Genomic DNA, 13,547 nt, shown 5'->3' on the forward strand with positions numbered 1-13,547 from the left:
AGGCTGATTAATCAGGAAGCAGCCGCTCGTGCGAGCGGCTGCTTCCTGTCAATTCACGGCGGGGGGCTCCGTGAATAGCCTGCGGGCCGCCGATGGCGGCTCACAGGCTTAACCACTTCCCGACCGCCCACTACACAGGGGCGGCGGGGAAGTGGAGCCCTGCAGGACGGCCTCACCCACAGAGGCGGCGGTCCATTTAAGGGCATGGGCGGAGCGATCGCGTCATCCGTGACGCGATCCTCCGCCGGCGCCTGTCACCGTTCGCTCGCCGCAACATCCCGCCGGCTATACGGAAGCGCCGGCGGGATGTTAACCCCGCGATCGCCGCATACAAAGTGTATAATACACTTTGTAATGTTTACAAAGTGTATTATACATGCTGCCTCCTGCCCTGGTGGTCCCAGTGTCCGAGGGACCACCAGGGCAGGCTGCAGCCACCCTAGTCTGCACCCAAGCACACTGATTTCTCCCCCCCCTGCCCCAGATCGCCCACAGCACCCATCAGACCCCCCCCCTGCCCACCCCCCAGACCCCTGTTTGCACCCAATCACCCCCCTAATCACCCATCAATCACTCCCTGTCACTATCTGTCAACGCTATTTTTTTTTTATCCCCCCCCCCTGCTCCCTGCCCCCTCCTGATCACCCCCCACCCCTCAGATTCTCCCCAGACCCCCCCCCCAGACCACCCCCCCCTGTTTACTGTATGCATCTATCCCCCTGATCACCTGTCAATCACCTGTCAATCACCTGTCAATCACCCGTCAATCACCCATCAATCACCCGTCAATCACCCCCTGTCACTGCCACCCATCAATCAGCCCCTAACCTGCCCCTTGCGGGCAATCTGATCACCCCCCCACACCAATAGATCGCCCACAGATCCGACATCAGATCACCTCCCAAATCCATTGTTTACATCTATTCTCTCCTCTAAACACCCACTAATTACCCATCAATCACCCATCAATCACCCCCTATCACCACTTGTCACTTTTACCTATCAGATCAGACCCTAATCTGCCCCTTGCGGGCACCCAATCACCCGCCCACACGCTCAGATTGCCCTCTGACCCCCCCTTATCAATTCACCAGTGCATTAATTACATCTGTTCTTCCCTGTAATAACCCACTGATCACCTGTCAATCACCTGCCAATCACCTATCACCCATCAATCACCCCCTGTCACCCCCTGTCACTGCCACCCATCAATCAGCCCCTAACCTGCCCCTTGCGGGCAATCTGATCACCCACCCACACCATTAGATCGCCCGCAAACCCGCCGTCAGATTACCTCCCAAATGTATCGTTTACATCTGTTATCTTCTCTAAACACCCACTAATTACCCATCAATCACCCCCTATCACCACCTGTCACTGTTACCTATCAGATCAGACCCTAATCTGCCCCTTGCGGGCACCCAATCACCCGCCCACACGCTCAGATTGCCCTCAGACCCCCCCCCCCTTATCAATTCGCCAGTGCATTAATTACATCTGTCCTTCCCTGTAATAACCCACTGATCACCTGTCAATCACCTGCCAATCACCTATCACCCATCAATCACCCCCTGTCACTGCCACCCAACAATCAGCCCCTAACCTGCCCCTTGCGGGCAATCTGATCACCCACCCACACCAATAGATCGCCCGCAGATCCGACATCAGATCACCACCCAAGCGCAGTGTTTCCATCTATTCTCTCCTCTAAACACCCACTAATTACCCATCAATCGCTCCCTATCACCACCTGTCACTGTTACCTATCAGATCAGACCCTAATCTGCCCCTTGCGGGCACCCAATCGCCCGCCTACACGCTCAGATTGCCCTCAGACCCCCCCTTATCAATTCGCCAGTGCAATATTTACATCTGTTCTCCCCTGTAATAACCCACTGATTACCTGTCAATCACCTATCAATCACCCATCAATCACCCCCTGTCACTGCCACCCATCAATCACCCCCTGTCACTGCCACCCATCAATCACCCCCTGTCACTGCCACCCATCAATCAGCCCCTAACCTGCCCCTTGCGGGCAAACTGATCACCCACCCACACCAATAGATCGCCCGCAGATCCGACATCAGATCACCACCCAAGCGCAGTGTTTCCATCTATTCTCTACCCTAAACACCCACTAATTACCCATCAATCACCCCCTGTCACTGCTACCTATCAGATTAGACCCCTATCTGCCCCTAGGGCACTCAATCACCCGCCCACACCCTCAGAATGCCCTCAGACCCCAGCCCTGATCACCTCGCCAGTGCATTGCTTGCATCCATTCCCCCCTCTAATCACACCTTGAGACACCCATCAATCACCTCCTGTCACCCCCTAGCACACCTACCCATCAGATCAGGCCCCAATTTGCCCCGTGTGGGCTCCTGATCACTCGGCCAAACCCTCAGACCCCCTTCCGATCACCTCCCCAGTGCATGGATTGCATCTATTTTCCCCTCTAACCACCCCCTGAGACACCCATCAATCACCTCCTGTCACCCCCCTAGCACTCCTATCCATCAGATCAGGCCTAATACAACCTGTCATCTAAAAGGCCACCCTGCTTATGACCGGTTCCACAAAATTCGCCCCCTCATAGACCACCTGTCATCAAAATTTGCAGATGCTTATACCCCTGAACAGTCATTTTGAGACATTTGGTTTCCAGACTACTCACGGTTTTGGGCCTGTAAAATGCCAGGGCGGTATAGGAACCCCACAAGTGACCCCATTTTAGAAAAAAAAGACACCCCAAGGTATTATGTTAGGTGTATGACGAGTTCATAGAAGATTTAATTTTTTGTCAAAAGTTAGCGGAAATTAATTTTTATTGGTTTTTTTTCACAAAGTGTCATTTTTCACTAACTTGTGACAAAAAATAAAATCTTCTATGAACTCGCCATACACCTAACGGAATACCTTGGGGTGTCTTCTTTCTAAAATGGGGTCACTTGTGGGGTTCCTATACTGCCCTGGCATTTTAGGGGCCCTAAACCGCGAGGAGTAGTCTAGAAAACAAATGCTTCAAAATGACCTGTGAATAGGACGTTGGGCCCCTTAGCGCACCTAGGCTGCAAAAAAGTGTCACACATGTGGTACCGCCGTACTCAGGAAAAGTAGTATAATGTGTTTTGGGGTGTATTTTTACACATACCCATGCTGGGTGGGAGAAATTTCTATGTAAATGGACAATTGTGTGTAAAAAAATCAAACAATTGTCATTTACAGAGATATTTCTCCCACTTAGCATGGGTATGTGTAAAAATACACCCCAAAACGCATTATACTACTTCTCCTGAGTACAGCGGTACCACATGTGTGGCACTTTTTTACACCCTAAGTACGCTAAGGGGCCCAAAGTCCAATGAGTACCTTTAGGATTTCACAGGTCATTTTGCGACATTTGGTTTCAAGACTACTCCTCACGGTTTAGGGCCCCTAAAATGCCAGGGCAGTATAGGAACCCCACAAATGACCCCATTCTAGAAAGAAGACACCCAAAGGTATTCCGTACGGAGTATGGTGAGTTCATAGAAGATTTTATTTTTTGTCACAAGTTAGCGGAAAATGACACTTTGTGAAAAAAAACTATTAAAATCAATTTCCGCTAACTTGTGACAAAAAAATAAAAACTTCTATGAACTCACCATACTCCTAACGGAATACCTTGGGGTGTCTTCTTTCTAAAATGGGGTCATTAGTGGGGTTCCTATACTGCCCTGGCATTTTAGGGGCCCTAAACCGCGAGGAGTAGTCTAGAAAACAAATGCTTCAAAATGACCTGTGAATAGGACGTTGGGCCCCTTAGCGCACCTAGGCTGCAAAAAAGTGTCACACATGTGGTACCGCCGTACTCAGGAAAAGTAGTATAATGTGTTTTGGGGTGTATTTTTACACATACCCATGCTGGGTGGGAGAAATTTCTATGTAAATGGACAATTGTGTGTAAAAAAATCAAACAATTGTCATTTACAGAGATATTTCTCCCACTTAGCATGGGTATGTGTAAAAATACACCCCAAAACGCATTATACTACTTCTCCTGAGTACAGCGGTACCACATGTGTGGCACTTTTTTACACCCTAAGTACGCTAAGGGGCCCAAAGTCCAATGAGTACCTTTAGGATTTCACAGGTCATTTTGCGACATTTGGTTTCAAGACTACTCCTCACGGTTTAGGGCCCCTAAAATGCCAGGGCAGTATAGGAACCCCACAAATGACCCCATTCTAGAAAGAAGACACCCAAAGGTATTCCGTACGGAGTATGGTGAGTTCATAGAAGATTTTATTTTTTGTCACAAGTTAGCGGAAAATGACACTTTGTGAAAAAAAACTATTAAAATCAATTTCCGCTAACTTGTGACAAAAAAATAAAAACTTCTATGAACTCACCATACTCCTAACGGAATACCTTGGGGTGTCTTCTTTCTAAAATGGGGTCATTAGTGGGGTTCCTATACTGCCCTGGCATTTTAGGGGCCCTAAACCGTGAGGAGTAGTCTTGAAACAAAAATGACCTGTGAAATCCTAAAGGTACTCATTGGACTTTGGGCCCCTTAGTGCAGTTAGGGTGCAAAAAAGTGCCACACATGTGGTATCGCCGTACTCGGGAGAAGTAGTACAATGTGTTTTGGGGTGTATTTTTACACATACCCATGCTGGGTGGGAGAAATACCTCTGTAAATGACAATCTTTTGATTTTTTTTACACACAATTGTCCATTTACAGAGGTATTTCTCCCACCCAGCATGGGTATGTGTAAAAATACACCCCAAAACACATTTTACTACTTCTCCCGAGTATGGCGATACCACATGTGTGGCACTTTTTTGCACCCTAACTGCGCTAAAGGGCCCAAAGTCCAATGAGTACCTTTAGGATTTCACAGGTCATTTTGCGACATTTGGTTTCAAGACTACTCCTCACGGTTTAGGGCCCCTAAAATGCCAGGGCAGTATAGGAACCCCACAAATGACCCCATTTTAGAAAGAAGACACCCCAAGGTATTCCGTTAGGAGTATGGTGAGTTCATAGAAGATTTTATTTTTTGTCAAAAGTTAGCGGAAATTGATTTTAATTGTGTTTTTTCACAAAGTGTCATTTTCCGCTAACTTGTGACAAAAAATAAAATCTTCTATGAACTCGCCATACTACTAACGGAATACCTTGGGGTGTCTTCTTTCTAAAATGGGGTCATTTGTGGGGTTCCTATACTGCCCTGGCATTTTAGGGGCCCTAAACCGTGAGGAGTAGTCTTGAAACGAAATTTCTCAAAATGACCTGTGAAATCCTAAAGGTACTCATTGGACTTTGGGCCCTTTAGCGCAGTTAGGGTGCAAAAAAGTGCCACACATGTGGTATCGCCGTACTCAGGAGAAGTAGTATAATGTGTTTTGTGGTGTATTTTTACACATACCCATGCTGAGTGGGAGAAATATCTCTGTAAATGGACAATTGTGTGTAAAAAAAATTAACAAATTGTCATTTACAGAGATATTTCTCCCACCCAGCATGGGTATGTGTAAAAATACACCCCAAAACACATTATACTACTTCTCCTGAGTACGGCAATACCACATGTGTGGCACTTTTTTGCAGCCTAACTGCGCTAAGGGGTCCAAAGTCCAATGAGCACCTTTAGGCTTTACAGGGGTGCTTACAATTTAGCACCCCCCAAAATGTCAGGACAGTAAACACACCCCACAAATGATCCCATTTTGGAAAGTAGACCCTTCAAGGTATTCAGAGAGGGGCATGGTGAGTCCGTGGCAGATTTCATTTTTTTTTGTCGCAAGTTAGAAGAAATGGAAACTTTTTTTTTTTTTTTTTTTCCTCACAAAGTGTCATTTTCCGCTTACTTGTGACAAAAAATAATATCTTCTATGAACTCACTATGCCTCTCAGTGAATACTTTGGGATGTCTTCTTTCCAAAATGGGGTCATTTGGGGGGTATTTATACTATCCTGGAATTCTAGCCCCTCATGAAACATGACAGGGGGTCAGAAAAGTCAGAGATGCTTGAAAATGGGAAAATTCACTTTTGGCACCATAGTTTGTAAACGCTATAACTTTTACCCAAACCAATAAATATACACTGAATGGGGTTTTTTTTTATCAAAAACATGTTTGTCCACATTTTTCGCGCTGCATGTATACAGAAATTTTACTTTATTTGAAAACTGTCAGCACAGAAAGTTAAAAAAATCATTTTTTTGCCAAAATTCATGTCTTTTTTGATGAATATAATAAAAAGTAAAAATCGCAGGAGCAATCAAATAGCATCAAAAGAAAGCTTTATTAGTGACAAGAAAAGGAGCCAAAATTCATTTAGGTGGTAGGTTGTATGAGCGAGCAATAAACCGTGAAAGCTGCAGTGGTCTGAATGGAAAAAAAGTGGCCGGTCCTTAAGGGGGGTAAAGCCCTAGGTCCTCAAGTGGTTAATGTAAACACAAGCGGAAATAATCCGCTTTGTTTACATTTGTACGGCGCTGCTGCGCAGCAGCGCCGTAAGGCAGATCGGCGATCCCCGGCCAATCAGCGGCCGGGGATCGCCGCCATGTGACAGGGGACGTCCCGTCACTGGCTGCACAGGACGGATAGCGTCCTGTGCAGCCCGGAACACCAGGGGGGCCAGGTAGGAGAGGGAGGGGGAGGATTTCGCCGCGGAGGGGGGCTTTGAGGTGCCCCCCCCCCCCGCAACACCCGCAGGCAGGAGCGATCAGACCCCCCCCAGCACATCATCCCCCTAGTGGGGAAAAAAGGGGGGCGATCTGGTCGCTCTGCCTGCACGCTGATCTGTGCTGGGGGCTGGAGAGCCCACCCAGCACAGATCAGCAACAACAGTGCTGGTCGTTAAGGGGGGGGGTAAAGGGTGGGTCCTCAAGTGGTTAAAGAAAAACATTTCTTTCTTACAGCTGATACAAATCCTGCAATAATTCTGCAGTGTGTCTACTTCCTGCTTTAAAGGAAGCAGACATATTGTTAACATCCTGTTTACAAATTAGCTGCTCTACCGCGGCAGCCAGCTGACACGGCTAGGAGGTTTAAATTGGTGATTAGTCACAGATGAGGGGGAATTGGGCTAAACTATCTAAATACATACAGGGTGCAGTTCTCTCTGTTTTCCTTCTGTCCTGTACAAGAGTTTAGGTCCACTTTAAGTAACACTGATAGGATGCATTTGTCTCTGCAGTACTCTGACCATCCTGCGGGTCACCTATTCTGATGAGGCGCTCTATCAATGTATTGCCGAGAACAGTGCTGGGACTAACCAAGCCAGCGCCCGTCTGGCAATCTCTCTGCCACAAGATGCCCCGAAGCTGCCCGAGAAAGTGATCGCCTTCCCCATTACCAGCACCGCCATTCAGGTGGCATGGAATCGGCCGTCGCCGGCGGATACAGACGGGATCATCGGATATGTGCTTCACATCCGCAGGGCTGAGGGTGAGTCGTGGAGGTGGGAATAAAGTAACGCTAAGCTGTAAATCTCAGTGTACAGGGGGTGTATAGGAATGTCCCCCACACGGTACAGGAAGTGGCCAGTTCGTCACTTCTGTCACTTTGCAGCCTGTTCTACCGTCATCAGTCATTTCAATCTGAGCAATGTATTATGGGATAGAAAACATCGCCACTTGCAAATTTGTTCCTTTCTGGTGAGGAAAAGTAGCAATCACGACTCTTAACGTCAGAGATGGATTAAGATGTAATGGGTCCCTAGGCAAGGTAGTAGGTTTGGGGCCCTGTGTGGTCCTTTTGGGGCCCTGTGTGGTCTTTTTGATGAGCTGAAGTGGAGAGAGGTCAGAGAAGGTGACAGGTGGGCCCCTTGACACCCACCAGGCCCCAAGCACCTGCCTAGGTTCAGGCAAAAGAATAAAGGAAACATTAAAGCAGCAGGGACAGCCTACTACCATCCCAGGAAAAAAAACACATATTTAAGTAGATAACTACTTGTTCTTCTTACATAGCATACTGTGTGCATTGTACTGTCCACATTTTTATTTCAGTGAATGTTATATAGTAAATAATGTTCCTGGCATTTTTCATTTTGCTTCTCTCTGACTGAAGCCAATCCTGATGTTATTTCCTCCCTTAGGCCTCTTAGGGCTGGTTCAGACAGACGTTTGCAGAGCGTTTACAGCCAGCGTTCAGGGCTTGGTGTTAAACGCTCCCATTCAAGTGAATGGGAGCGTTTGTACCAAGCTTTCAAGCGCGTTTACACAAACGCGGCGTTTGGGTCCCGATTTTCTATGGCGTTCAAGGAGCCCCTGGAAGCTACATGTAGCTTCCAGGGAGGTTAACCGCGACGGCTAATGTCCCCCTAGGGGAAGAAAAAACGCGACCGCATCCAAACGCACACGAACGCTGCTGAACGCGACGCCAGCAAACGCAACGCCTCCAAACGTCCGTCTGAACCAGCCCTTACACTGTAAGACGTTGCGTTTGATGCGACGTTAAGGTTGCACAATGTGCCCCTAACGCAAAGCATTGTGCACTATAACTTGGACGTTATAGTGCATTCTTTAGCCCTGCATTTGGTGCGCCGTTTTCGTCGCACAGTGATAGAACGAAAACGACGCATGCGTTACAAAAATAAAAAACATTACTGATCATGTGCAGTCTAACGCAGCTAAAAACGTGTATAATGCACAGCATGCAGCACTTTCATTTAACCACTTCAGGACCACAGTCTTTTCGCCCCTTAAGGACCAGAGCCTTTTTCTCCATTCAGACCACTGCAGCTTTCACGGTTTATTGCTCGCTCATACAACCTACCACCTAAATGAATTTTACCTCCTTTTCTTGTCACTAATACAGCTTTCTTTTGGTGCTATTTGATTGCTCCTGCGATTTTTACTTTTTATTATATTCAGCAAAAAAGACATGAATTTTGGCAAAAAATGATTTTTTTAACTTTCTGTGCTGACATTTTTCAAATAAAGTAAAATTTCTGTATACATGCAGCGCGAAAAATGTGGACAAACATGTTTTTGATAAAAAAAAACCCCATTCAGTGTATATTTATTGGTTTGGGTAAAAGTTATAGCGTTTACAAACTATGGTGCAAAAAGTGAATTTTCCCATTTTCAAGCATCTCTGACTTTTCTGCGCACCTGTCAGGTTTCATGAGGGGCTAAAATTCCAGGATAGTACAAATACCCCCCAAATGACCCCATTTTGGAAAGAAGACATCCCAAAGTATTCAGTGAGAGGCATGGTGAGTTCATAGAAGATTTTATTTTTTGTCACAAGTTAGCGGAAAATGACACTTTCTGACAAAAAAAAGAAAAAAAAAAAGTTTCCATTTCTTCTAACTTGCGACAAAAAAAAATGAAATCTGCCACGGACTCACTATGCTCCTCTCTGAATACCTTGAAGTGTCTACTTTCCAAAATGGGGTCATTTGTGGGGTGTGTTCACTGTCCTGGCATTTTGGGGGGTGCCTAATTGTAAGCACCCCTGTAAAGCCTAAAGATGCTCATTGGACTTTTGGCCCCTTAGCGCAGTTAGGCTGCAAAAAAGTGCCACACATGTGGTATTGCCGTACTCAGGAGTAGTAGTATAATGTGTTTTGGGGTGTATTTTTACACATACCCATGCTGGGTGGGAGAAATATCTCCATAAATGACAATTGTTTTATTTTTTTTACACACAATTGTCTATTTATAGAAATATTTCTCCCACTCAGCATGGGTATGTGGAAAAATACACCCCAAAACACATTATACTACTTCTCCTGAGTACGGCGATACCACATGTGTGGCACTTTTTTGCACCCTAACTGCGCTAAGGGGCCCAAAGTTCAATGAGTACCTTTAGGATTTCACAGGTCATTTTGAGAAATTTCGTTTCAAGACTACTCCTCACGGTTTAGGGCCCCTAAAATGCCAGGACAGTATAGGAACCCCACAAATTACCCCATTTTAGAAAGAAGACACCCCAAGGTATTCCGTTAGGAGGATGGTGAGTTCATAGAAGATTTTTTTTTTGTCACAAGTTAGCGGAAATTGATTTTAATTTTTTTTTTTCACAAAGTGTCATTTTCCGCTAACTTGTGACAAAAAATAAAATCTTCTATGAACTCACCATACTCCTAACGGAATACCTTGGGGTGTCTTCTTTCTAAAATGGGGTCATTTGTGGGGTTCCTATACTGCCCTGGCATTTTAGGGGCCCTAAACCGTGAGGAGTAGTCTTGAAACCAAATGTCGCAAAATGACCTGTGAAATCCTAAAGGTACTCATTGGACTTTGGGCCTCTTAGCGCACTTAGGGTGCAAAAAAGTGCCACACATGTGGTACCGCCGTACTCAGGAGAAGTAGTATAATGTGTTTTGGGGTGTATTTTTACACATACCCATGCTGGGTGGGAGAAATATCTCTGTAAATGACAATTGTTTGATTTTTTTTACACACAATTGTCCTTTTACAGAGATATTTCTCCCACCCAGCATGGGTATGTGTAAAAATACACCCCAAAACACAATATACTACTTCTTCTGAGTACGGCGATACCACATGTGTGACACTTTTTTGCAACCTAGGTGCGCTAAGGGGCCTAACGTCCTATTCACAGGTCATTTTGAGGCCTTTGGATTCTAGACTACTGCTCACGGTTTAGGGCCCCTAAAATGCCAGGGCAGTATAGGAACCCCACAAGTGACCCCATTTTAGAAAGAAGACACCCCAAGGTATTCTGTTAGGAGTATGGTGAGTTCATAGAAGATTTTTTTTTTGTCACAAGTTAGCGGAAAATGACACTTTGTGAAAAAAAAAAAAAACAATACATATCAATTTCCGCTAACTTGTGACAAAAAATAAAATCTTCAATGAACTCATCATACACCTAACAGAATACCTTGGGGTGTCTTCTTTCTAAAATGGGGTCACTTGTGGGGTTCCTATACTGCCCTGGCATTTTAGGGGCCCTAAAATGTGAGGAGTAGTCTTGAACCCAAATGTCTCAAAATGACCTGTGAAACCCTAAATGTACTCATTGGACTTTGGGCCCCTTAGCACAGTTAGGCTGCAAAAAAGTGTCACACATGTGGTATCGCCGTACTCAGAAGAAGTAGTATAATGTGTTTTGTGATGTATTCTTACATATAACCATGCTGGGTGGGAGAAATATCTCTGTAAATGACACATTTTTGATTTTTTTTACACACAATTGTCCATTTACAGAGAGATTTCTCCCACCCAGCATGGGTATGTGTAAAAATACACCACAAAACACATTATACTACTTCTCCTGAGTATGGCGATACCACATGTGTGACACTTTTTTGCAGCCTAGGTGCGCTAAGGGGCCCAACGTCCTATTCACAGGTCATTTTGAGGCATTTGTTTTCTAGACTACTCCTCACGGTTTAGGGCCCCTAAAATGCCAGGGCAGTATAGGAACCCCACAAGTGACCCCATTTTAGAAAGAAGACACCCAAAGGTATTCCGTTAGGGGTATGGTGAGTTCATAGAAGATTTTATTTTTTGTCACAAGTTAGTGAAAAATGACACTTTGTGAAAAAAACAATAAAAATCTAATTTCCGCTAACTTTTGACAAAAAATAAAATCTTCTATGAACTCATCATACACCTAACAGAATACCTTGGGGTGTCTTCTTTCTAAAATGGGGTCACTTGTGGGGTTCCTATACTGCCCTGGCATTTTACGGGCCCAAAACTGTGAGTAGTCTGGAAACCAAATTTCTCAAAATGACTGATCAGGGGTATAAGCATCTGCAAATTTTGATGACAGGTGGTCTATGAGGGGGCAAATTTTGTGGAACCGGTCATAAGCAGGGTGGCCTCTTAGATGACAGGATGTTTTGGGCCTGATCTGATGGATAGGAGTGCTAGGGGGTGACAGGAGGTGATTGATGGGTGTCTCAGGGGGCGGTTAGAGGGGAAAATAGATGCAATCAATGCACTGGGGAGGTGATCGGAAGGGGGTCTGAGGGGGACCTGAGGGTTTGGCCGAGTGATCAGGAGCCCACACGGGGCAAATTAGGGCCTGATCTGATGGGAAGGTGTGCTAGGGGGTGACAGGAGGTGATTGATGGGTGTCTCAAGGTGTGATTAGAGGGGGGAAATAGATGCAAGCAATGCACTAGCGAGGTGATCAGGGCTGGGGTCAGAGGACGTTCTGAGGTGTGGGCGGTCGATTGGGTGCCCGCAAGGGGCAGATTAGGGTCTAATCTGATGGGTAACCGTGACAGGTGGTGATAGGGGGTGATTGATGGGTAATTAGTGGGTGTTTAGAGGAGAGAAGAGATGTAAACACTGCACTTGGGAGGTGATCTGATGTCGGATCTGCGGGCGATCTATTGGTGTGGGTGGGTGATCAGATTGCCCGCAAGAGGCAGGTTAGGGGCTGATTGATGGGTGGCAGTGACAGGGGGTGATTGATGGGTGGCAGTGACAGGGGGTGATTGATAGGTGATTGACAGGTGATCAGTGGGTTATTACAGGGAATAACAGATGTAAATATTGCACTGGCGAATTGATAAAGGGGGGTCTGAGGGCAATCTGAGCGTGTGGGCGGGTGATTGGGTGCCCGCAAGGGGTAGATTAGGGTCTAATCTGATGGGTAACAGTGACAGGTGGTGATAGGGGGTGATTGATAGGTGATTGATGGGTAATTAGTGGGTGTTTAGAGGAGAGAAGAGATGTAAACACTGCACTTGGGAGGTGATCTGATGTCGGATCTGCGGGCGATCTATTGGTGTGGGTGGGTGATCAGATTGCCCGCAAGGGGCAGGTTAGGGGCTGATTGATGGGTGGCAGTGACAGGGGGTGATTGATGGGTGGCAGTGACAGGGGGTGATTGATAGGTGATTGACAGGTGATCAGTGGGTTATTACAGGGAATAACAGATGTAAATATTGCACTGGCGAATTGATAAGGGGGGGTCTGAGGGCAATCTGAGCGTGTGGGCGGGTGATTGGGTGCCGGCAAGGGGCAGATTAGGGTCTAATCTGATGGGTAACAGTGACAGGTGGTGATAGGGGGTGATTGATGGGTGATTGATGGGTAATTAGTGGGTGTTTAGAGGAGAGAAGAGATGGAAACACTGCATTTGGGAGGTGATCTGATGTCGGATCTGCGGGCGATCTATTGGTGTGGGTGGGTGATCAGATTGCCCGCAAGGGGCAGGTTAGGGGCTGATTGATGGGTGGCAGTGACAGGGGGTGATTGACGGGTGATTGACAGGTGATTGACAGGTGATTGACAGGTGATTGACAGGTGATCAGGGGGGATAGATGCATACAGTACACGGGGGGGGGGGGGGGTCTGGGGGGGGTCTGGGGAGAATCTGAGGGGTGGGGGGGGTGATCAGGAGGGAGTAGGGGGCAGATTAGGGACTAAAAAAAAAAATAGCGTTGACAGATAGTGACAGGGAGTGATTGATGGGTGATTAGGGGGGTGATTGGGTGCAAACAGTGGTCTGGGGGGTGGGCAGGGGGGGGGGTCTGAGGGGTGCTGTGGGCGATCAGGGGGCAGGGGGGGGGAAATCAGTGTGCTTGGGTGCAGACTAGGGTGGCT

At 46.6% G+C, this 13,547-nt stretch overlaps 1 protein-coding gene across 1 annotated transcript in view; it reads left to right on the forward strand.

Annotated features, from left to right (window-relative positions):
* The window catches only part of LOC137533413 (immunoglobulin superfamily DCC subclass member 3-like), a 67,893-nt gene that overhangs the window by 35,901 nt on the left and 18,445 nt on the right, over positions 1 to 13,547 (forward strand). The window contains exon 8 of the mRNA XM_068254809.1: positions 7,202 to 7,452. Coding sequence (XP_068110910.1) covers positions 7,202 to 7,452 — 251 coding nt within the window. The remainder of the gene's footprint in view (positions 1 to 7,201; positions 7,453 to 13,547) is intronic.

Source organism: Hyperolius riggenbachi, chromosome 9 (assembly GCF_040937935.1).
Source record: "Hyperolius riggenbachi isolate aHypRig1 chromosome 9, aHypRig1.pri, whole genome shotgun sequence".
Lineage (NCBI taxonomy): Eukaryota > Metazoa > Chordata > Amphibia > Anura > Hyperoliidae > Hyperolius > Hyperolius riggenbachi.